Source organism: Hyperolius riggenbachi, chromosome 3 (assembly GCF_040937935.1).
Source record: "Hyperolius riggenbachi isolate aHypRig1 chromosome 3, aHypRig1.pri, whole genome shotgun sequence".
In the NCBI taxonomy this organism is placed as follows: Eukaryota; Metazoa; Chordata; class Amphibia; order Anura; family Hyperoliidae; genus Hyperolius; species Hyperolius riggenbachi.
In genome coordinates this window covers 82,092,984-82,118,799 of record NC_090648.1, presented here as the reverse complement: position 1 = coordinate 82,118,799, position 25,816 = coordinate 82,092,984, and the positions used below count along the sequence as shown (strand labels likewise).

At 44.6% G+C, this 25,816-nt stretch overlaps 1 protein-coding gene, 1 long non-coding RNA gene and 1 other non-coding gene across 5 annotated transcripts in view; 1 reads left to right on the top strand and 2 right to left on the bottom strand.

Annotated features, from left to right (window-relative positions):
* Positions 1-4,489: 4,489 nt before the first annotated feature.
* TRNAV-AAC (transfer RNA valine (anticodon AAC)) lies at positions 4,490-4,562 on the bottom strand. Its single transcript has one exon. It is a non-coding gene; the product is annotated as a tRNA-Val (tRNA).
* Positions 4,563-12,117: 7,555 nt separating this feature from the next.
* Positions 12,118-25,816, bottom strand: part of LOC137561018 (LIM homeobox transcription factor 1-alpha-like) — a 69,518-nt gene continuing 55,819 nt past the window's right edge. For all 3 annotated transcript variants that reach the window (XM_068272229.1, XM_068272230.1, XM_068272231.1), the window contains 4 exons: positions 25,003-25,080; positions 21,636-21,753; positions 17,445-17,597; positions 12,118-12,751 (listed from right to left, as the gene is read on the bottom strand). In XM_068272229.1, the coding sequence (XP_068128330.1) occupies positions 12,600-12,751; positions 17,445-17,597; positions 21,636-21,753; positions 25,003-25,080 (501 nt within the window). In that variant the 3' untranslated portion in view covers positions 12,118-12,599. The remainder of the gene's footprint in view (positions 12,752-17,444; positions 17,598-21,635; positions 21,754-25,002; positions 25,081-25,816) is intronic.
* The window catches only part of LOC137561019 (uncharacterized), a 55,754-nt gene continuing 55,446 nt past the window's right edge, over positions 25,509-25,816 (top strand). Inside the window, exon 1 of the long non-coding RNA XR_011029855.1 lies at positions 25,509-25,705. This is a non-coding gene — a long non-coding RNA (uncharacterized lncRNA). The remainder of the gene's footprint in view (positions 25,706-25,816) is intronic.

Genomic DNA, 25,816 nt, shown 5'->3' with positions numbered 1-25,816 from the left:
TGTAAATAGTGATGGATGCAAAACGGAAACAATGCACTTTTATTTCCAAATAAAATACTGTCACCATACATTGTGATAGGGACATAATTTAAACGGTGTAATAACCAGGACAAATGGGCAAATACAATACGTGGGTTTTAATTATAGAGGCATGTATTATTTTAAAACTATAATGGCTGAAAACTGAGAAATAATGAACTTTTTCGTTTTTTTCTTATTCTTACTATTTGTAACACCTATGGAAGCAGCGGCTGCGGGCACGCAGGGTGTCTCCGCAGCCGCCTCGCTTGCCTGCTCTGGGACTTCTCCCGTTCCTCTGGTGTCTAGTTCGCCGAGGACGGGGTTGTCTATTGCTCATAGGTTTGCTGTATCGCGCGGGCGCGCGCGAAGACAGGACCTTTATGCGGGGAGGAGGCGCGTCAGCTGACCAGCCGCTCGGCTGACGTCAGAGGAGACTCACTGCGCTCCGGATTGGCTGATTGGTGGTGGGCGCGGCCGTGGGGTCTCCTCTGCTTCAAAAGCCTTCAGTCTTCACTCGCAACCTGTCTGCTGTTGCGAATACTCACGTGTTAGCGCTCAGACCTTAGATAGTATCTGGTGTGTTTTGATCTGGGAGGAAACCAGGGATTTGACACAAGACTAGGATTATTGTTTATTGTATATCTGATATTCCGTGTATGACTCTGGCTATCCTCTGACTCTGCTCTTGCAAATCGATTCTGTACTTCTGCCCATCTGACATCTAACTACTGTCTTGCCTGTCGATTTTGTACTGTACCTGCCCGCCTGTTACTGGTCCTAGCCTGTCTGACCACTCTACTCACCAGTGAGCCCTTGTCACTGGTGAGGTGCTCTTGTCTAGTACTCATCAGCTCCCCTGGTGAGGTCTAGTCTAACTATTCTATTACTGTGTACAAATAGTACCCACCAGCTCATCTGGTGAGGTTTAGCCAAACTATTCAGTTACTGTGTACCAATAGTGCCCACCAGCTCCTCTGGTGAGGTCTAGTTAAACTATTCAGTTACTGTTGCACCAAGCACTATACACCTTGCTATCCTGCTAGCTATACTTGTATTATTGGCGATTCTGCAGATCACCACATAATCAGGTATAGCGTCTGTATTATCGGTGATTCTGCAGATCACACATAATCAGCCGTCTGTGTTGCTACACCAATCGTTACACTATTAAAATGCATTTACAGTAAGGTAGCTCTTAGCAAAATGTACCACCGAAAGAAAGCCTAATTGGTGGTGGAAAAAAAACAAGATGCAGATCAGTTCATTGTGATAAAGTTATAGGCTAATGAATGGGAGGTGAACATTGCTCACATGCATAAAGTGAAAACGACTGAGGGCTGAAGTGGTTAAACACAACATAAGAACTATCTCCTAGGAGAAAACTTAAGTGAAAAATTTGAGTGGATCAGGCCCATAGACAGTAATTTAAAAATAGGTTGTTTCCCTTTTCCACACTTTCTCTAGCAAAAATAACATTTTTATAACTGGAGTTTAAGCTAAGCTAGGCTATGATACAAACCCAAATTTCATTGTCAAACAATCATTTGTAATCTCTTGAGATGTGTGCAGAGATTTTTCCCAAAAACAAAGGCCATACCTTCAGCAATGGACCATATTGGATAGTGCTAACCGCCATTGTAATTCCTGGTGCTAAAGTGGGCCATCTGCTATTATTTAAGCTTTCCTTGCCATAAATACACCGATTTATATAAACTGACCCTTGGAGCAATCACAAAACATTGTTTTGGGTGAGGTTAAAGAGAAGCTGAATTAAAAAAAAGCTATGAACATAATGGGCATGATTCACAAAGCTTTTTCACTTGTTTTCACCTTATCTATGTTATATTTTTAAGCTCTCAAAGAGCAAAAATATTATATAATTAATGTAAGAAAAGTAATAATGAAATGAAGTTAATTACGAAAAGCTTACTTTGAATGATGATTTTACTTGTAAATGTGCTGAAAGGTTATTTTTATCAATTAGGTCAGTGCTGTCCAACTTCATGGGCATGGAGGGCCAGTTTTTTTTTCAGACCCCATGGAGGGCCGAAGGTTCTTGCTAGAGTCGCAGCCCCCCCCCCCACCCCAGGAAAAATGCAATTAAAGGACAATTAGATTGGCAGCACTTTCCACAAAATGCAATTTAAGATGTTGGTGAAGTTGTGTGGCGCGTAGCGCGCCAAAAACCACGAGGGTCCTGTTGTGCGTAGAGCGGCACGCGTAGCGCGCCGCGCCGAAAATGGGTGTGGCCATGGACCAGAATGCGGGTGTGGCCACATGTGGAGACAAATTTACATGAATTTAGCAATGTGGGACATTAGATTAGGACAGTGGTGGTGAACCTTTTGGAGGCCAAGTGTCCAAACTGCAACCCAAAAGTCACTTATCTATCGCAAAGTGGCAACAGCAATTTAAACTACATACAAAGGTTTTAACTCATACATGAACATTATGGAAAATCCAAGTTGAAAATAAACTGTGAAGATAAACAATTTCATCCATCTACTCCTGAAAAATTTGGGTTTTTTTAGAACCTCCCAGTTTTATTTTCCGTTTTTAAAAGCTAAAAAAGTAGGTTTAACGCTATTGTTTCATGATGACGATTCAGCTCGCATGAGGCCCCCAACAAGACACATTCAGCAATCATGATGCCCCCAACAAGACAAATTTAGCAATCATGAGGCCCCCAAAAAATCATGAGGCCCCCAACAAGACACATTCAGCAATCTTGAGGCCCCCAACAAGACAAATTCAGCAATCGTGATGCCCCCAACAAATCATGAGGCCCCCAACAAGACAAATTCAGCAGTCATGAGGCACATAAATAGACAGCATTTCACATAAATAAGCAGAATGCCCCTTAAATATGGTAGACACCTATCACCTGGCTTCTAAATTCTCCTCTACTCTACTGGCTGCTGTGCCTGACTGGCCTGGCAATAGTGTTTTGGGCCGGATTGGGGATGATGTGTGGGCTGAAATGCCTTGCGGTGCTGCTGTGGCCGGGCTGGCGGTGATGCTGTGGCCGGATGAGGTAGTGACAGGTGCCCCCCCCAGTTAGAGACAGGTGTCCCCCCCCCCCTCAGCTGAGGTAGTGACAGGTGCCCCCCTAGCTAGATAGTGACAGGAGCCTCCCCAGCTAGATAGACAGGTGCCCTCCCAGCTAGTGACAGGTGCCCCCCAGCTAGATAGTGACAGGCGCCCCCCAGCTAGATAGTGACAGGTGCCCCCCCAGCTAGATAGTGACAGGTGCCCCCCCAGTTAGACAGGTGCCCCCCCAGTTAGATAGTGACAGGTGCCCCCCCAGTTAGATAGTGACAGGTGCCCCCCAGTTAGATAGTGACAGGTGCCCCCCCAGTTAGATAGTGACAGGTGCCCCTCCAGTTAGATAGTGACAGGTGCCCCCCCAGTTAGATAGTGACAGGTGCCCCCCCAGTTAGATAGTGACAGGTGCCCCCCCAGCTAGATAGACAGGTGCCCCCCCAGTTAGATAGTGACAGGTGCCCCCCCAGCTAGATACAGGTGCCCCCCCAGTTAGTGACAGGTGCCCCCCCAGCTAGATAGACAGGTGCCCCCCCAGTTAGATAGTGACAGGTGCCCCCCCAGTTAGACAGGTGCCCCCCCAGCTAGATAGACAGGTGCCCCCCCCCCCAGTTAGTGACAGGTGCCCCCACCAGTGAGCGAGCCCGTTACCTCTCTCTGCTGTGTCCCCGCTGGCCTCTCCTATGTCCCCGCTGCCGCTGCTGCCCCACAGCTCAGACCTCACAGATCGCGGCGACTGAAGCAAGCAGAGCGTGCGCATGACACCCGCGCGGCAGAACGTCACATGCGGGAGTGACTAATGATTCACTTCCGCATGTGACGTACTCCGTGCGGGTACCATGCGCACTCTGTTTACCTCAGTCGCCGCGATCTGAGGTCTGAGCTGTGGGGCAGCAGCGGCAGCGGGGACATAGGAGAGGCCAGCGGGGACACAGGAGGCCACAATATGAGGGAGCAGGCATGGCGCCCATAGCGCAAGCCATGCCTGCGTCCCAGGAAGACGAGCGGGCCGCAGCAGGTGGCCTGGCGGGCCGGATGCGGCCCGCGGGCCGCCAGTTGGACAGCACTGAATTAGGTGATAAGTCATTTATGAGAAGTTTTGTGAATAGAGCCCAATGCTCCACAGCATTATTATGTTATTATTATTATATGTGTGTTGCTGTATGAAGTTCAAGCTACCACCATCTTGAAAAAAGCCAACACACAAAACGCATGCAATTTTTCTGAAATTTTGTTTGCAATGCTGTGAGCCTGTGTAGTAGTGGTTCCAGCATACAACATGACCCTCCTGGGTTCCCTGCCTTGGCAGAATGTCTTGGCACGGAGGGGCCTCAGCTTTCAAGTAGTTAAATGAATGTACTTTTGAAAAAAAAAAATCCTAATTTCATATAAAATTTTAATGAAAATTGTGATAGCTTAAGAAAATTGTTTCCGCCCGGTCTCGAACCGGGGACCTTTCGCGTGTTAGGCGAACGTGATAACCACTACACTACGGAAACTTCTGCTTATCCTATAACATGAAGGTTTATTGGGAAGATGCCTGCACATCGTGGCATGGCAAAGGTCAAGAAGTATTTATGTATGCCTAATTCACTTTAGTGTTTTGTAAATAGTTAACAAAAACACTTAATATGAGTCCATTTGTTTTGGTTTTAAATTGTCACAGTAGATGCTGTCAATTAACTTGCAATTCCTGTCACTAATGTACTGTGACAGCTGCATGTGTAATAGTAAAAAAAATAAAACTGTTTCTGCCCGGGGACCTTTCGCGTGTGAGGCGAACGTGACACTACAGAAACTCTTGGAAAGACTAGCAATCAAATGCTTTTTTGGAAATAAGCCAAATTCATTAGCTATAGGCTCACTGTACACCAGTAGTCCTGGATGTGAGCCTGATCTCCAGCCAAATGTATTAGCTGTAGTTCTGGATGTGAGCCTGGCTTTCAGGTGCATAAAGAGATGATTTACTTAATCAGGAGTAGGGATGAGCTTCCGAATTCTGCGGAATTCCGTTTTTCAAGTTTCTGATCGGGATTCAGCTTTTCGCGGTGGAAATCAGAATTCCGCTGAACACCACTTTACCAAGACTCCAAAATTTTAAACCGAGCACATGACTCAGAAGCAATGGACTAATCAGAGAATCAGTATTTTACAGTGGAAATTAGACTACCGTGGAATTTTTATTCCAATCACAAGTCGCAGACATATTGGGCCAATCAGAGCATTGGAAATGGGGATTATGCATAATAATGTAGATAAAAGATAGCAGATTCTGTAAAAAAAATAAATGTATGTGTGTGTATATATATATATATATATATATATATATATATATATATATATATATATATATATATATATTCCTTTTACAGTAGACTAACTTTATTGACAAAAATAACAACAACAAAAAACATCTATCGGTAATCCGAAAATCCCAATTTACACAGAAATCAGAAATACATTTCTTGGAAATTGTTAGAGTGGCAAGTGCGCTCCTCCCTCTTGTAGATTACACACAGTATACAATATTATTCTGGAGCACAGTACACTAGACAGGATGGTCTTTCAATAATTTTAAACCAAACCGCATAAGCGCTCTACAGCATATACATGACCTGAATATGATCCTCAGATCAGTCAATCAAAATACAGTCACTGTCCTTTGATTTAATCCTCAGTTATTCTTCTGAGACCACAAAACCTCACATATACCTCACAGCCCCTGATGAGTCATTGTGACGAAACCGGTAGGGCGGAGCTACAGGCAGAGCAGGAAGAGACGCCATGCACCACATGTGAACTGATATTTGGATATGCGCATTGTATTTGGACAACTTTGTAAGCGCACTACTTTTTATATTTTCGTTTATTAACCACTTGAGGACCCACCCTTTACCCCCCCTTAAGGACCAGCGCTGGTTTGATTGATCTGTGCTGGGTGGGCTCTGCAGCCCCCAGCACAGATCAGGGTGCAGGCAGGGAGATCAGATTGCCCCCCTTTTTTCCCCCCTATGGGGATGATGTGCTGGGGGGGTCTGATCTCTCCTGCCTGCTGTGGGTGGCGGGGGGGGGGCACCTCAAAGCCCCCCTCCGCGGCGACATTCTCCCCCCTCCCTCTCCTACCTGCTCCCCCGGGAGATCTGGGCTGCACAGGACGCTATCCGTCCTGTGCAGCCAGTGACAGGACGTCCCCTGTCACATGGCGGCGATCCCCGGCCGCTGATTGGCCGGGGATCGCCGATCTGCCTTACGGCGCTGCTGCGCAGCAGCGCCGTACAAATGTAAACAAAGCGGATTATTTCCGCTTGTGTTTACATCTAGCCTGCGAGCCGCCATCGGCGGCCCGCAGGCTATTCACGGAGCCCCCCGCCGTGATTTGACAGGAAGCAGCCGCTCGTACGAGCGGCTGCTTCCTGATTAATTAGGCTGCAGCTGGCGACGCAGTACTGCGTCGCTGGTCCTGCAGCTGCCACTTTGCCGACGCACGTTATGAGTGTGCGGTCGGCAAGTGGTTAAATGGTTTTTACTCTATGTTGGGCTTGTTTGGAGCATTTTATTAGGTCAAGAAAAAGGCAGCCACTGCCCACCGGAATAACATCAAGCGATATTTGCTGGTCTGTGAGGGGTCAGCCCCAGTTTTGGTGAGCGCATTGTTGTGCATGCAGCCACAAGGTGGTGTTGGTGTGGGTACCAGGCACTGGCATGTATAGGTGGCATGTGGCATTGAAAATCTAAAAGGTTTTACACTATGTGGCCTCTTGCACACTGCACGCGATTCCGATTCAGATTCCGCTTTTTAATCAGTTTTTACATCTGATTCAGATTCTGATTTGCAGTTTGCTCCCTGCACACTGCAAATCAGAATCTGAATCGGATGTAAAAACCGATTACAAAGCGGAATCTGAATCTGAATCGCGTGCAGTGTGCAAGAGGCCACTATGTGTTTTTATGGTCTTTTAATGCGAGATGCTGAGGAAGGAGGAAAAACCAGGACCGATTGTCGTTGATGAATTTGAGCCATACTAGCTGTCTGTAATTGATCAGCCATAACATCTGGTGAGCGTATGTAATTACTCTAAGGTGATGGAGGAGTGTAAACACATTTGGAGTGGCACAGCACTGGAACAAAATGTGGTGGATGAATATAAATAAGCTAGTTTAAACTTGACTTAACTATATTTGTTTCCTTTTTGTTTTCTCCCCTTATATGTGAGGTTTTGTGGTCTTGGAAGAAGAACTGAGGATTAAATCAAAGAACAGTGACTGTATTTGGATGGACTGTTCTGAGGATCATATTCAGGTCATTTATATGCTGTAGAGCGCTTATGCGGTTTGGTTTAACATTTCTTGGAAAGCAAGATTCAGATGGAATTGGAAATCGGCATTCCCGACTTACATTTTTAGGGATGATGCATCATGGGAAATCACAGTTGCTCACGAAAAGCTGATTTATGACGAATACCTTCAGGTTTAAGAGGGCAAAATTACATTTAATTCATGGTGAACCAGAATCACTAGAAGTTTAGAAGGAACCTAAGGCCCCGTTTACACTTAATCAGTTGGTATGCGTTAGTGCACGTTGGTACGCAGTTTTTCCATAGCAGTGCATTGAGAAGAAGATTTCAGTTAAAACACGTTAAAGAGACACTGAAGCGAAAAAAAATTATGATATAATGAATTGGTTGTGTAGTACGGATAATTACTAGAACATTAGAAGCAAAGAAAATATCCTCATTTTTATTTTCAGTTATATAGTGTTTTTTTTGTAACATTGCATCATTCTCTAATATTTGCAGTTTCCCCACTACTCAGCATTCTAAATGATTTTTTACAGAGCAGGCTGTGAACTTTTGACCTGTCCTGAACTGTTCTCTGCAGAAGAAAATGCCTGACAGCTGAGATAATACACTTCAGATAACAGAGCTCTCTGCCACTTTGAAAGTCTTGGAGCTGAATGGCTTGTTTTGCATAGATAACAACTAGAGTGTCTAAAGCCGCATCTACACGCGTAGATGCGGCCGCGATGCTCCTTATCAATCGAGCCGCTGATGCGGCTCGATTGATAAGATCCGACAGGACGGATCTCCGCGATGCCGATTCCCTGCTCGCTCCCCGCTAGGGGACAATGGCAGGGAATCGAGCGGAAGATAAGCGGCGCCGGCGGGGACGAGCGGTGAATCGAATCCGGCGCACGCGCGGCGAGCGGTGATGCGGCGGGCACGCGGAAGAGGCGATCCGGCGGCTAATCGAGCCGCCGGATCGCTGCCTCATCTACCCGTGTAGATGAGGCTTTAACTCTTCTTCTACTGGAAACCATATTAGACTTATGTCTCTGCTCCCAATGTTTTATTTCTTAGCTGTACAACACATACAAATCATTATATCATATTATTTTTTTTTGCTTCAGGGTCTCTTTAAGTGTGAACAGTTTGATCAGGAAACATAGGCATTACTTTGAAAATCAGTGATCTTTGAGTTATAACTGAGAGCAATTAATTAAGTGTAAACGTGGCCTTAGAGTTTCTTTGACTTCGTCAGCACTTTTCTTGAGAAAAAGGATAATGCAAACTTTGTCCCTGGCATGTTTAATTTATTTATTTTAATTTAATTTTGTTTTTTTAATCAATTCGGAGTAGGTATGTTTGCTTTGAAATATTGGCATTACATATACACGGCAGTGACGACACAACTCATACAGACACGTTTGTCCACTGGAGTTATGGTGGGATCGAAAGGTGTAAAGATGTGTAAAGATGTCAGCGCAATTTTGTTTTGGTTTAAGATAGCACTGTGAACCATATGCAATTAACTTTTTCTCCAGAAAAAGGAAGTATAAAAGTACTATCAATATTATTTTGTGTATTTTATTGCTTACTGTTGGCTTAAAAGGCATTTTATTGACAAGTTGTAATAAATTTCACCTTGGAGACAACTTAGGAGAAAAGTGAATTGCATATGGGCTTGTTCCTGGTTCCAGCAAATAAGTGGGAGATGAGAAACATCCATTCACGCACTCTAACCTGAATTATTGTAAATACCTTCTGTTTTAAGAAGGCAAACTTTTGTTTTGCTTAACTGATTCATCAAAGAGCAGTACTGTAGCCTTACACCAATAGAGGTTCATTGGGCTTTTTTAGCTAACTTTATGCAGTAAGGTTTCATCAACTGTAATTCCTTCTTCCATCAGAAACATTAAACAACACCACACATCCATCTAGATCAATTTTGAGAGTCCACGTTTTTGCCCAAAATGTTACAGCTTCCTAAAAGACCCGCAATTTCCAACTTGCATCTCCAACATTTGTGATCTCGTCCTAAGAATTTACGGTCAGGTGTTAGCTGTAGTAATTGAAGTGTAAGGTCTTGTACTAATATGGTAATATTTTGAACCATGCATCATGTCTGACAACTTGGAGTGGATATTACTATCTGCACTTGAGGAAATTCATTTAAACTATTATACACTTTTTAAAAAAGCGTCTCTGGTTTTACCTTAGCCAGTAACCATTTCTCAAATCAGAGAGCTTCTTCCAGATCAGGCCTTTAGATCATTCTGTCTCTCCTCAACCAGAAACCTACACAATGGTTTTCATCTAATAAAGAAGAGCAAATTGCCCATCAATTGTGCCCATCAATGAGATTTTTTTTAGAAATTGGATTGTTAGTGGCCACCTTAAGACTTGGATTCAGTCTTCTTTCTTTCTCAAAGGCCGCTGCCCCCTTGGCTATACCACACACACAGACCGGCACAGTGGCAGTGACAGTGCTCCCACTGAAGCCACTAGCTGTTTTCTCTGGTCTCTGCCTCCCTTTCGGTCTTCCGCACTTGACATGAAATAATGCAATGTGCACTGTAATGTGCAGAAGAACAGAGGACACCTAGTGACTGCAGGGTGAATGCCTGAGAGACCTGATAGTGGAAGAGATAAGCCCTGTCACTGCCACCGTGCTGGTCTGTGGGTCTGCTGCTTTTTTAAATGAACACAGCTAGGGTCAGTACCCAGGTCCCTCCTCCCTGCCAGCAGAGGAAGGGGGGTCTAAATGTAGGAAAGGGGGTTCCAAAAAGATTCACAGGGGGACCTCGTGTTGCATTTTTACGCAGCTGCTTTCAAATATCTAGATACAATGATCTAGTCCCTGCAGTGTAGTGAAACTCTGCACTACAAGTTGTAAACAATGGTGATGTCACCTCCTCCCTGCTAGTCAGGTAGGAGCTTAGAAAACTGCAGCCGTAAACTGCCACTCCTGCTACCATAAGCCCCACCTCCTGTTTAGCTCCTAGCATTTTTAAAGAATATATCCGAGGAGCATAAGTACTGCGCCTGCGCACAACACTCCAGGCCACTTGAGTGCGAACGCGAGCCACACAGGAGATCCCAATTTGACGAGGTTGGCATCTCCAACGGAGTGGATCCTGGGACACCGGAGCTGCGGTGAGGGACAGATCAGCTGTCCCCCCCATAAACACGTCTAAGTCCCACGCCGTCCTCCCACGGTCTGCCATTCAGCCGCGGTGAGCCCCGGTGAGTGGATGCCAGTCTGGATCTACTGCGCACCCGCAGACCTCCCGCGCACGCGCAGTAGACCCAGACTGACATCACTGAGCCTGTTACCGTGGCACACCACGGCAGACCGTGGGAGGACGGCGTGGGACTTAGACGTGTTTATGGGGCGGGAGAAAGCCCCAGGTAAGTATCAGAGCTTTAGTATAGGTCGTGTCTGAGTCTCTAAGCCTGGTACACACTTTCAATTAGGATTGAATCACTGACCAGTTTTACCACCTCCATGTAATATGAGGGTCAACAGATATTGAATACTATGAGCAGATTGTGTAGGTAAACCCTCATACCACATCAAAGTGGTAAAATTGGTCAGTGATTGGCCAATCATAATTGAGAATCTGTACTTGGCTTGCAGGGGTCCCCAACATTTTCCGGCCCGGGGACCGCTTTCTGACCAAATTTTTCTCCGGGGCCCGCGGGGGAGGGGGGTTATAGTGGACAGTGTCATGCGTGGCGGGTTACCGGGGGGGAGGGGTGGAGGCTGGGGTGCGGCGGCATAGCTAGCATAGTTGCCCCAGTACAGGGGGTTTAGTATCCCCAGTATGGCTAGTGTAGTTACCCCAGTATAGCTAGTATAGGGCCCAGTATAGGTAGTATAGGGCCCAGTATAGGTAGTATAGGGCCCAGTATAGTTAGTATAGTGCCCAGTATAGCTAGCTAAGGTAACAGCAGCGGTGGCCGCTTCCTTATATCCCTTCTCCTGCGTGCTATTTGGATTCACAGCAACGCGCCCCGCTGCTGCGATGAGGCAGGAGAGCGGTTCCCCTGGTAACGGTGATACACATCGCCGCTACAGGAAGCCGCTGTCCTGTTCTGCCTCATCACAGCAGTCGCGGGACGCGTTGCTGTGAATCCAAATAGCACGCAGGAGAAGGGATATAAGGAAGCGGCCGCCAGCTAATGTAACAGCAGCGGGGGAGGGGGGGGGTCAAGAGGACAGACCCGCGGCCCAACTGCAAACAACCCATGGACCAGCAGTGGGCCGCGGACCGGAGGTTGGGCTTTAGAGTATTAGAGACAGCAGGACAGCCAGACAATCTGCATTGTTTAAAAGTAAATATGTCAGCCTTCATATCCCGCTCACTCCAGGTGTGCTTTAAAGTGGACCTGAACTCTTGCACAGGATAGAAGGAAAACATAGAGAAGAGCTTGGCCTGTCTAATTCCCCCTCACCATAATTCAATCTCTCAGCTGTGTCTGCTCAGGAATCTCCTCTGCCATGGCAGAGCAGCTAATTTGTAAACACAGCATGTTAACAATATGTCTGCTTCCATGAAAGCAGGAAGTAGACACACTGCAGTTTCAGGATTTGTATCAGCTGTAACAAATAAATGTTTTTCTTTAAAGGTCATAATGCTGTTGCTTATCTTTTAGAGCAGAGCGGAAGTTCTGTGTTCAGGCCAGCTTTAAGTTAAGTACAGTTAACCTAAAATGTTTTAGATTTGACATTGTTACATACAGTATATTGAAAAAAAGACACATGACCATCAAGTTCAGCTTAATTATACTGCTCCAGTTGTTTTCTGCACACGTGAAATTATAACATCATGTTTTAAAAATAATGAACAACATGATTTCATAAATTCCTTGTTATTGGCCTGATAGATAAAACATTAACAACATCACTGGCATATACTGTATGTCATCCTATCAAAGGCCTCAGATTCCGCACCTTCTGTGGCAACATTTATGGATTCCAACCCTGATTTCTGTGTTTGTAGACATCGGTCTCAGTCTCTGAACACGCAGAATCAGCCGAAGATGATATAGCAGTACCCTTGCGACAGCATGGTGATGTCATTGCACTACAGAATGACATCATCTCTCCCCCATGCCTCACAAATCTAAGGAATGTTCCAAGAAAATGCCACTAGATTCATCTATATACAATATAGTCCATATTGGATCTTTACATATTTGCCAGGCTGAGCATCTGAAACATCCACAAAGGATTACAGTTAATCATCTACCATGTCAAGTGGTAAAATAAGAGCTCTGCATAGAGTATAGGCGGTCAATCGGTCCAGCACGGGCCTGTAAGCTGCTGGGGTCTGAAGATGCCAATAAAGATCCTCCAAGATAATTCAACCCGTCGTTGTCCATGTCGTGAAAAACACTGTCTGCATCTATTGGAATGAAATAAGAAATATGCTAAGAGAACAACATGTACATTCTGAAGGATAGTTCAGCCAAGTGTGAATCCGTTCCATGCCATCAATGTATATTGCACATAAACAATCTCTTATTTCTTCTATTTTAGAGCAAACAGATTGCACCATAAACATTTTCCCCTGATGACCATGCACTTCACAAGGTCAGGCAATGTCTGGAGAACTACACCATATAAGGCCTTTTTTCCATGGGCAGCTGAACATGCTGTTTGGGCAGATCAGGCTGCCATCCACGAGCACCTTTTCATGCAATTGCATGTGGCCAAATGGTAGCACTTGACAAGTGGTGGTGTTACCCAGTGGCATAATAAAATCTCATGTTACGCCTGAAGGCATAAACTGCCACACTCAGATATAACTCTATGGGGGGGACGTGCCTGTCCACCATCTAGGCCGAGCACAAGCAAGTGGCCAGCCAGTGAACTGGAGCAGGGAATTCACTGCCTTAAAGTGAATCTTAAGTCAGAAAAAAAAAAGAGTTTTACTCACCTGGGGCTTCTACCAGCCCCCTGCAGCAGTCCTGTGCCCTCGCAGCCACTCACTAATCCTCTGGTCCCCCGCTGCCAGCTAGTTTAGTTTTTGCCGACAGGCCCGTCAGGACTGGCCATGTGTAGCTTTTTCCGCATTCCCGACTGTAATTAGCGCTATTGCGGGCCGCGACGCGTACAGAAATACGCGTTGCCGCATATCTATGCGTTTGTAATGCGGCAACGCGTATTTTTGTATGCGTTGCGACCCGCAATTACGCTAATTACGGTCGGGAATGCGGAAAAAGCTACGCGTGGCCAGTCCTGACGGGCCTGTCAGCAAAAACGAAGCTAGCTGGCAGTGGGGGACCAGAGGATTAGTGAGTGGCTGCGAGGGCACAGGACAGGTAGAAGCCCCAGGTGAGTAAAACTCATTTTTTTTTCTGACTTAAGTGTCTCTTTAAGCATTCTGTGGATAAGAGGCCTAGAGCGAACAGCACATTAACAACTGAAATGTGGTGGACTTTTGTATGGTAAATTAAAGGTGGGGGGAGTGTTCCCTATTCATAACTGCAGCTGGAAACACCAGTCACTTGTATGTTGTGGAGCTTGTTTTTACCCATGGTGGATCTGGGTTTTCCTGGTGTGGCTCCTAAGTAAGTAAGTACCTCTCAGGAGATGTATTCTCATTGAAGGACTACATTTCCTGGCATGCAATGTGGAAGCCATGACGGAGCGCATACAGACGGGGGTTTCGAAAGCAGCCCCCCCCTTCACCGGATCTGGATGGCTTGGTGCACACTGGTAAACGGATCCGTGAAAACGGATCTGATCACCGATCACTGACCGTTTGCCAGGTGAGAAAGGGTGCAGCAGCAGGGGGGAAGGGGGGGGTCTGTGCAGCAGCCAGATGGGTGGGTGGGTGAGCGAGGGTTAAAACATACCAAATGGTCTATTGAAGATGGCGGTAGAAAGGGTTTCCGGCTTCCGCATCATGTGACTACACAGCGCGTGATGTAACTAGTCACATTACGTGTCTTGTAGTCACATGATGCGGAAGAAGACTGATACCTGGAACCCTCTCTACTGCCGGATTCAATAGACCATTTGGTATGTTTTAACCCTCGCTCACCCACCCGTCCGGCTGCTGCACCCTCCCTCACCCACTTGTCCGCTCAGGTTCACGTCTCAAAACCCTCCCACCCCCTGTGGATGCCCTCTGAATGGTCCGTTTCTTTACTAGTGTGAAGAAACATTCCGTTTCTCACTGCCCCCAATGCAGGGCTTTTTCTTCCATTTCCGGTCCGCTAAGCTCAGTGGTCCAGAAAATTTGGTACTGCAGTAAATTTGCGGTCCGTCCAGCGGAACATACGGAACGGATCTGTACGAATAGACGCATGTGAATGTTTCCATTGGTTATCATTGGGTCCATTCGCATCCGTTCTGTTTGTACAGTATATGTTCCTTTTTTTAACCCTAATATGAACCAGTCCTTATCATTTATGTACCTTGCTCAGGGGAGTTTTGTTTTATATATTTTACTAGCGGATTACCCAGCATTGCCCGGGTATGTATTTGGCTGGTGTCGGCTCCGCCAACTTTTTCTAACCCTAACACACAAACACTCAATGTCCAAGTTTGTGAGCTTTGGCATCAATAATTTGTATATTCCCATAGAATATAAACAAATCAGATCGGTTTGTGACTCCGCCCCTCTCCAGCATTTGAACCCCAGTCACCCAATGACCAACTGTAGCAGGTTTGAGGCATCTGCTATTAACAGTGTAAAAATGGCACCAATTTAAATTTTCTTCTTGAAAATCAACAGGTGAATTTTGATTGGCTATTATAGGCTCCACCCACTTCCCTGAATATTAATCTCAGTCACCCAGTGACCATCTGGGCAAAGTTTGAGAACCATGCCTTTAACAGTGTAAGAAGGCCTGCAGTTTATATTTTCCCAGTGAAATGTGGCTGTTTGTGGCTCCGCCCCCTTTTCTAACACATAAACACTCAATGACCAGGTTTGTGAGCTTTGGCATCAATAATTTGTATATTCCCATAGAATATAAACAAATAAGATCGGTTTGTGACTCCGCCCCTCTCCAGCATTTGAACTCCAGTGAACCAATGACCAACTGTACCAAATTTGAGGCTTGTGCCATTAACAGTACAAGAATGGCAGCAATGAAATATTCCCCTTGAAAATCAACAGGTGAATATTGATTGGCTTTTTTAGGCGGCACCCACTTTTCTGAATATTAATTCCAGTCACCCAGTAACCACCTGTGCAAAGTTTGAGAACCCTGCCATTAACAGTGATAAAGGGCTGCAGTTAATATTTTCCCAGTGAAATTTGTTTTTGGCGCTGCTCTCTTTTTGTAACCTGGACACACAGTCACTCAATTACCAAGTTAGTGAGCTTTTGGGTTTCTGTCATCAAAATTGTGTAAATGGAAGCAGTTTATCCAGCAAAGAAATCTGATTGGCTGTTTGTGGCTCCACCCCTTTAGTGAATTTTAAGCCCAGGCACTTAATGACCGACTGTAGCAGGTTTGAGGCCTCTGTCACTACCAGTGTAAGAATGGCAGCAGTTGCAATATTCTCCTTGAAAATCAATAGGTGAATTTTGATTGGCTGTTGTAGGCTCCACCTACTTTCATGAATAGTAATCCCAGTCACCCAGTGACCAACTGTGTCAAGTTTGAGAACCCTGCCATTAACAGTGTAAGAATGGCTGCAGTTTATATTTTCCCATGTAAAAAGTTGTTTTTGGCTCCGCCCACTGTTTCTAACCTTGACATGCAGTCACTTAATGGCCAAGCTTATGAGCTTTGGGGTCTTTGGCATTAATAAGTTGCATTTTTCCATTGAAATTATACAAATCTGATTGGCTGATCTGATTGGCTGTTTGTAGCCCGCCCCCTTTTCAGAATTAAAACCCCAGTCTCCCAGTGATTGACTGTACCAGATTTGAGGCCTCTGCCATTAAGTGTGTAAGAATGGTAGCAATGTAAATGTTCCCCTTGAAAAATCAATAGGTGAATTTTGATTGGCTGTTGTAAGCTCCACCCACTTTCTAAATATAAATCCCAGTCACCCAGTGGCCCACTGTGTCAAGTTTGAGAACCCTGCCATTAACAGTGTAAGAATGGTTGCAGTTTATATTTTCCCATGTAAAAAATGTCGTTGTTGGTGCCGCCTACTTTTTCTAACCTTGACATACAGTCACTTAGTTACCAGGTTTATTAGCTTTGGGGTCCTTGATATCAATAATTTGTATATTCCCATTGAAAATAAACAAATCTGATTGGCTGTTTGTGGCTCCGCCCCCTTTCTGAATTTCAACCCCCGTCATCCAGTGACCAACTGTGTCAAGTTTGAGAACCCTGCCAATAACAGAATGGCTGAAATCAATCTAACAAATCTGATTGGCTGTTTTTGGCTCCACCCCTTTTAGTGAATTTGGACCCCAGTTAAATGACTAACTGTATCAGGTTTGAGGCCTCTGTCATTAACAGTGTAATAATGGTAGCAATGTAGATATTCCCCTTGAAAATCAACAGGTGAATTTTCATTGGCTTTTGTAGGCTCCACCCATTGTCCTGAAAATTAATCCCAGTCACCCAGTGGCCAACTGTGCAAAGTTTGAGAACCCTACCATTAACAGTGTAAGAATGGCTGCAGTTTATATTTGACCATCTGTTTTTGGCTCCGCCCACTTTTTTGTCTCTCAATTACCAAGTTTCATTCAAATCGGTCAAGGCATTTTAGAGTGATCGCGGCACATACATACATACACACAGACATACATACATCCGATTTTCTATATATAGATAAAGACAGTGCTCAGATCCCTTTAAGGAATGGAGTGAAAACTTATCAAGCCTTGAAAAGGACGGTTGATTGCCATTTACAATGTGGGCTGAAGATACGTTTCCTCTTTTGCCTTATTATCACTAGCATGATGTTAGTGAATTGTGGCCATAGTCTGAACCTGAGACGATTGCAGTCTACGGTGCAGGAGTGGCCAGTGTCTCAGCAACCAACCATGTGATTTATTTGACATTAGCTGATCAAACAGCTTATAGACAAATACAAAACATGTGTGCCTGTAGTGGGGCCTTGTGAAAAAAATTCCTAGGTGTGAATGTTACAGCAATGGCCTGTCCTGAACTCACCATATGGATGGAGATGGTCCCCTGGCATCTGAGGAGGCGTGAGGCCCTGTCTGTACAGGTCTGTGTTATAGATGCTCTGATCCAGCGGAAGAAGAGACTGTTGTGATAATCTGGAGTAAGGCACCATGATGCCCTCTATGACGCTCCCACCATCTATCACATCAAGCAGAGTACAGAAGGTTTTATTATTATAACTGAAAAAATTGGCATTATCTTCCATAACACTGTGATAATACCAAGACATAAGTGCAAAGGGTGTGAAACAATACAAATTGTTCTCCAATAAACGTACAGCAATAAGTAAAAGGGTAGGTACAGGGGGATAAAGAGGTGCCCAGAGGTATATAAAATTAGATTAAAAAACAACTAAAAGTGTAAGAAGGAGGTGGCTTACATCAATAAAGTCAACTTTTTATTGAAATTAAATTTATTATGCACTGGCAATGCATTTCATGGGTCTGAGCCCACTTCCTCAGGCCAAATAATAGTGCTAAACATAGTGAGCAGGGCTCTTCCGGGTGGCGCCGCAACCACTGACCCTATCCTCTGAGCCTCGATGACATGTAATAACATGATTGCAAATAAGAAGAGAATGCACTGCGGCACTGCAGGTGGATGAAGATTGGAAGCTGATCCAGTGTCCGGAAAGGGTAAAAATAAAACCTCTCCCTGCGCCGCTCAGTAGGCAGAACAACAAGTTCTGTATATTGAGGAAAAACGCGCACAATTGTCTCAAACCAGATAAGATCAGAAAAGTCTCACAATTCCAAGCACTGAGGGAATTTCCAGAGGGTCCTGTCAGACACTGTCCCAATGATCTTTATCCTTGGACAAACACTTCCACATGTAAGGGAGAAAAAACAAATATAGCGTAATCCTGCAAGTAAGCAGACTCCTCCTCAAAGAGAAAAACCGTCACCAGGATCCCTAAAGTGCCAGATACTAAAAAGACACCTCTAAACCAGTACCAGTGCCAGGACACCCCCCAAGTGCCCGCACTCACCGCACTGGCCTCCTAGATCTCCGGAGGTAGGATTGAAGGTATATGGGGTTTTTTTCCAAAGATATCTCAAATCCTTTATTGCAGCTTGCCCATCCAACTAAAACTTAAGGACAGCGGATATAGCGTAATATTGCCAATTTATTAAAAAGGTTAAAAACAGATTCACTCACAAGCCTTGCAGGGTAAACAGCGTGTATCAAAAGACAGTTAGGGTCCCCGGGAACCGCTCAGCTGCTTTAGCGTCCGATCCAAGCTTGCTCCGTCTCCCCGCCGGCACTACTTCCTGGTCCAGTCACGTGCATCAAAGCTCCGCCCTATGCATTTCGTCAATACGTTGACTCATTAGGGGCTGTTGATGCACGCGTGACTGGCTGAATTATACCAAATAAGCTCCTCCCCTCCTATGCGCGCTGCCAAAACTAAAAAAAGGAGATTAAAAAATATAAAAAGGGATTTTACATTGCAGAAACCCGTAGGATCCTCAGATCAAACCTCTGAGCGCCCCCTCACACAATAGTAGCCTAATCTAATACAGATACACATACTCCTATTCTACATCGATCCCCAATCCCCATACATATTTCAATATTGTTACTTACAATCTATCTACTTAATGCCTTAAGAACAGGCTCATAGCACATAAACCTGTCCATAAATGTATCAAATATCCTAAAGCCTAACATTATCCGTTATTAATAAAACAATTTATGTCCAGGTCTATATTAAGACCTTTAGGTGCTGCGGATTCTAAATCATGAATCCATCTGGTTTCCTTCTTGGATACCTCCCTCACTTTATTACATCCTCTCCATGATGGTATCAACTTTTCCACTCCACAGAAAAACATTTTAGTTGGGTCGGATCCATGTTTATCCTTAAAATGCAAGGATACACTATGTAACATAAATCCCTTTTTAATATTATTTATATGTTCTCCAATACGCTCCTTCAGCGATCTGGTGGTGCGGCCCACATATTGTAAGCCGCACTCACACCAGATCACGTACACAATGTAAGTAGAAGAACAATTAATATGATTACGTATTTTGAAAGTTTTACCATTTACTGTAGACACAATCTCCTTTTGTTTGACCGGCTTTGCCTCCCTACAGCACTTACAGGACCTGCAGGGAAAAAACCCCTCAGACTGCCAACCAGTTAGACCTGATGGTCTAGGGGGTGCGACACAGCTGGGGGCTAGGGCATTTTTTAGGTTCTGAGCCTTCCTATAGACAAAAGATGGTCTCGGAGGTATTGCTCCCCCCAAAACATGATCTCCCTGCAGTATACCCCAGTGTTTGTGGAAAGCTCTTTCCACCTGTCTGAATTGTGTGGAGAAGTTGGAACAGAAAGCAAAAGGGTCATATCCATCCTGGGTTCTATCCTTTGAGGAATGTATTAGGGGTGTTCTGTCTAGATTAGCCACCTCCTGTTGTATTCCCTCTAACCATGTCATATTGTAACCCTTTTCTCCAAACCTCTGTTTAAGAACCTCAGACTGGAGGATATAATCTTCAGTTTTAGAGCAATTCCTCCTAATGCGTATAAATTGTCCCTTAGGAACTCCCTTCAGCCAATTGGGGTGGTGACAACTTGTGGTCTCTATGTAGCCATTCCGGTCGGTTGGCTTAAAGTAACTTTTGGTCCCAAACCTGGTCCCTTCTCTCTCTATCACCAAGTCCAGGAAGTTAATACTTACCTGACTGCTCTCTGCAGTCACCTGAATATTAGACCTCAGTCCATTAACATCCCCTATGAATCTATTGAACCCCTCCTCATCCCCCTTCCAGAGGATGAGGAGGTCATCAATATACCTTTTCCAGAGTAATATTCCATCACCCCCTAAAGCAATGGCCTCCTCCTCCCACAGGGCCATGTACAAATTAGCTAGGGACGGAGCAAAGGCCGCCCCCATTGCGCATCCGTATACCTGTCTAAAAAATTCCCCCTTATGCCAGAAATAATTCCTGGCAAGGGCAAAATCTAATAATTCCATTAAAAAATTAATTTGTGCTGTAGGGAGTTCCGATCCACAGGAGAGAAAGTGTCTCGCAGCTTCGACCCCCCCTTCATGGGGAATGTTCGTATATAAGGAGCTTACATCTGCCGTGGCAAGAATAACATTCCCCTCAATCTCTAGGCCATCCAGGACCTGCAACACATGTTTAGTGTCTTTAAGGACCCTAGGTAGTCCAGGGATCAAAGGCTGAAGAAAATGGTCCACATACTGTCCCAGCCTATGTATTACAGAGCCTACACCACTCAAAATTGGTCGACCAGGGGGGTCGATCATAGATTTGTGGATCTTCGGTAACTGGTAGATGACTGGTACTCTGGGGGCAGAAGGGACCAAATAGTCACACTCCTGTTTACCCAAGAGGCCAGCCATCATACCTTCATCCAACAATAGGGATAGATCCCTCTTGTATTTAATGGTCAGATCCCCAGACAGTTTCTCATAGGTACTAGGATCATATACTAACCTATCCAACTCTCTAAAATATTGTTCCTTAGTTAAAATCACTGTACCACCCCCCTTATCAGCTGATCTCACTACGAGATCTTTCTCTTTTAATAATTTGTCTACAATCTCTTGATGATTTTCAGTTTGTCTCGGTCTAATCTTCCTGAGATCCATCAAAACACGATCCTTGAAGATTTCCACCGTATTTCTATTTGAAGTATCTTGAGGGTTAAAAGTTGAGGCTGTTCTGAATCTAGTTGACCCTCCCACATTATTGGCTCTACCATTTGGACCCTCCTTTTGCAAGAAATACTTTTTAATATTTAATTTACGAGCATATTTATGTACATCAATAAATGTCTGAAATTTATTCGCACTCTGTTTTGGTGCGTATTTTAAACCATGGTCTAGTAATTTTAGTTCCTTCCTATCTAGTTCTATCCCACTTAAATTAAAGATGCCTGCTCCTACCACTGCTTTCTTTTTTTGTTCCCTCCTCCCGGCTCTGCACCCCCTTCTGCTCCTCTTTTTCTTGGGCTTGGATATCGATCCCCCATATATTCCCCTTCTCCCCATTCCTCTCTCCAGAATTTGGGGCGGAACAACAAGTTCTGCCAGCTGAGGTTAAAATGGGTGAAGCATCTTCAAACAAAATATTTCATTTGAAGATGGTATCGGGTTAAGCATGAAAACATTAGAACTCTGACAGTGCAATATTTCTCACCTTCGCTGTCATCATTGCTCTGTCTGCTGTTCCTCCGAGTCCCACAGGAGGACCCCAAGCGCTGCGCTCCAAGCTGGTCATGATCTTGTTGCTGCTGCCTCCGAGCGATCTTCTTCATCTGGAGATTATGAGACTGTTAGAGGTGCACAGCATTGAGTACAGAAAATACATTAATGTATACAGTACAGTTGCAAAAAAACCACAGTTCAGTTTCGCAAAGTTCTTGCACTTTCAAGTTTCCAAATTTTTCACTACTTTTTAATATTTCTAAAATATCAGTGGAGATCCATCATTTGAAAGAAGTGGTAAATTGAATTTTTGAGTTCAGTTGATCATTTATCAAGTAAACCTAAAAAAATGAATCATTTGGTTATATCGTTTGTGACCACCATAAATGACCATGACCATGATTTTAAAGTTTAAAGGGGAACTGAAGTAAGAGGTATCCGGAGGCTGCCATATTTATTTCCTTTTAATCAATACCAGTTGCTTGGCAGCCCTGCTGGTCTATTTCTCTGCAGTAGTATCCGAATAACACCAGAAACAAGCATGCAGCTAGTCTTGTCAGATCTGACTTTAAAGTCTGTAACATCTGATCTGCTGCATGCTTGTTCAGGGGCTATGGCTAATTGTATTAGAGGCAGAGGATCAGCAGGGCTGCCAGGCAACTGGTATTGCTTAAAAGGAAATAAACATGGCAGCCTCCATATACATCTCTCTTCAGTTCCCCTCTAAGTGCACCTTTAAAGGGATACTGTAGGGGGGGTCGGGGGAAAATGAGTTGAAGTTACCCGGGGCTTCTAATGGTCCCCCACAGACATCCTGTGCCGGCGCAGCCACTCCCCAATGCTCCGCCCCCGCCTCTGGTTCACTTCTGGAATTTCAGACTCCGTCTGAAAACCACTGTGCCTGCGTTGCCGTGTCCTCACTCCCACTGATGGCACCAGGAGTGTACTGCGCAGGCCCAGTATGGTCTGTGCCTGCACCGTGCGCTCCTGGTGACACTAGGGGAAGCGAGGGCACGGCAACGCAGGTACAATGGTTTTCAGACTTTAAAGTCTGAAATCCTAGAAGTGATCCAGAGGCGGGGCTGGAGCATTGGGGAGTGGCTGCACAGGCACAGGATGCCTGCGGGGGACCATTAGAAGCCCCGGGTAACTTCAACTCATTTTCCCCCGACCCCCTACAGTATCCCTTTAAGATACTGTGGCCCCCAGGAAGACAAAAAAACTCATATGCAATTAACTTTTTACTCCTGAGTTTTCTCCTAGGAGATAATTTTTCATCTTTTGAATATAATACCATTTAAGCTCTTTGCCATTGCAAAAGAATCAAAAAGAAGGTGGCCCATATGTTATTAACTTTAATTAATCTTCCTAGGAGATCATTTTCATCTTCTCTTTAAAATAACTGTTCACCACTTTACAAGTGAAAAAGTACCCAAAAGTTGGAGAAAATGTACTATCAAAATTATTTTGAGTATTTTCTTGCTTGCTGGTCGTTTAATAGGAATTTTATGACTAGTTGTGAAAATATCACCTAGGAAAAAAGTTAATTGCATACGGGCCAGTGAAAGAGTACTATCAAAATTATTTTGAGTACTTTCTTGCTTGTTGGAGGCATTCCATCAAGGCATTTTATTGACTAAGTCCCATATGCATTTAACTTTTCCTCCTGAGTTTTCTTCTAGGTGATATTTTCCTAACTTGAATGAAACACCTTTTAAACCACTGACAAGCGAGAAAATACTCAAAATAGTTTTGCTAATTCACCTACTTTTTCAATTGCAAAGTATTCAAAAGTTATTTTTAAAAGAAGCTTTAAAATGATCTCCTAAGAGAAAACTCAGGTAAAAGAGTGAATTGCATATGGGCCAAAGAGTCATTCCTCACTCTCTAAAGTGTGTAAACAGCTTCTGATGCCCCAGCTACAAGAGGACCCTTTGTAGAGATGAACATCAAATTTTCAGTTTGCGTCTTCGAACGTGAATTTCCTAAAAATGTGCAGACTGTTCGCAGCGGCCTCCATAGACTAACTAATAGCAAATCCCCCTTATGTACTAGAAACACCAAATTTTCAGGGTGTGTGGAGGAGGACAGTGGGTACAAGAGGATTTTTTTTTTTTTCAAAAAGACCTTATAGTTTTTGAGAAAATTGATTTTAAAATTCTCATTCTGTGTGTGGGAAATGTTTCCCTGGCCGCCGACTTTAGCAGTTAATAGCAAAACCCCCTTGTACCCACTGCCCTCCTCCGCATACTCTGCAAATTTGGTATTTCTAGCACGTAGGGGGGCTTTGCTATTGATCTCTAAAGTCGGCAGCCATTGTCTTCAGTGTAAAAAGTGCGAACGCAAATTTTTTTAAATAAAAAATTTGTGTTAACCACTTGCTACCCACCTCACACTGATTGGTGTGAATGCGGCGGCTCCCCCAGGACAGCTCAACGCCTATTGACGTGAAGTCCTGGGGGGGTGTTTTGCAGGAGATTCTCGCACTCTGCTCCGTCATCAGTCTCCCAGCAGCGACTCTCCTGCGGCCAGGCCGTGCAAGCTCAGCATATGCCAACTAGCGGAATTACTGGCCCGAATTGTGGAGTATCCAGGTGGCAGAGGAGGGCAAGGGAGTGATCAGGCCAGAGGGGGCTGGAGGAAGCCGCAGATATGTATATTTTTTTTATTTCAATCATCTCAGGTTTATGTTAAAGTTATAAATGTATCCCTGCAAATTACTTGTACTTAAAGGTCATACATCTTCTAATTACAAAAAAAGTGTTCAACACCTAAGTAACTCGCATGCACTGTTTATATCACAAAGTACTTGAAGGTAGGTCACATTGTCACAATTAGTGTGCTCTCCAGGGTCACCATCAGAAACCATAAACATTCTGTAAATCTCATGCAAAGTACACCTCCAGGCAGAGCCGGGACAAGGTCCTCCAGCACCCAAGGCTAAGACACCAAAGTGCGTCCTTCCATCCCTCCCACTCCAGCCGTCATACACCGATTGCTATTAGACTAAGAGGTGCCCAGGGCCCCCAACACCTCTAACACCTTAATCTCTAGTTATCTGGCTTGCAGTCACTGCCATGTATCCCCTTTTCTTATTTCTCTCTGCTCCAAGCACAATAGGGAAATGATAGCTGAGTGAGTTGTGCGCCCCCTCCTACACTGCGCCCTGAGGCTGGAGCCTCTCTCGCCTCAGCCCAGCCCTGCCTCCAGGTAGAATTGTGGGCTTCCCATTTGGCCCATCACTGGAGTATTTGGTGTATTTTCTGTGGCCTCCCAGTCCCAATGGTGACCCTGGTGAGTTCCTTTGTGAGCCTCCACTACCGGTATAGGAGTCTCTACAGAACACTTTGTAGCTCTACCTTGGCTCTCTGGTTCTGGAACCAAACCTGAACAACACGAACGGTCAGACCTGTTTCTGCTGCTAGTGTCTCCCTCACCTGCAAAAAAAGAAAATATGTGTCACTTACCACTGATAGATACATTAGTGTGCTGATGCATAAAACCTAGAAACTAGAAAGCTATTTATCTGAAAACTTCTGTAAAATGGAAGCTATGCTTTTAAATCAATTTGTATATAAAGAGGGTTCTAACTTGGGAAAGGTGAGCAGGAAAAGATCAGAAAACCTGTTTAGCTTCGCATGACATTGAGTGGTCCAAAACTAAAGAGAATAGCAGTTTCATGGTTTCTTGATCAGACTTCTGCTAAACCTGATCATGAGTGAGTGGTGAATGGTGGTAAATCAATCATTTGGTAGATTGGGTGACTGTCGAATAGCTGATAGATGCCTCTACTCGATCCTAAAGCTTCCACTGAAATACTGCATTACCGCAACTCAGGTTTTTTTTATCCCAATCACAGAGCTTGGAAGCATTGGACTAATCAGAGGATGCAGGGTCAACTCAGAAGTATTTGGCCAATCAGGGAATGCAATGAATTACCAAAAAAAGACTCCTCGGAACACGGAAAACGGAAATCTGCATAATCGGCATTGGCGGAAGTCGGAACTTCAACGGAATCTGAGATCAGCATTTCCGACCTTTCCTACTGGGAAGCAGCAAGTTGTAAGTTCCAATAAACCCTAATTGGTGTTAAATGATAGATTTAGGTAATTCTAATAACTGTGTTCTCTAGACAAAGGGGACTCAAGTAAAAATGTACTGCTGAACCTGCAG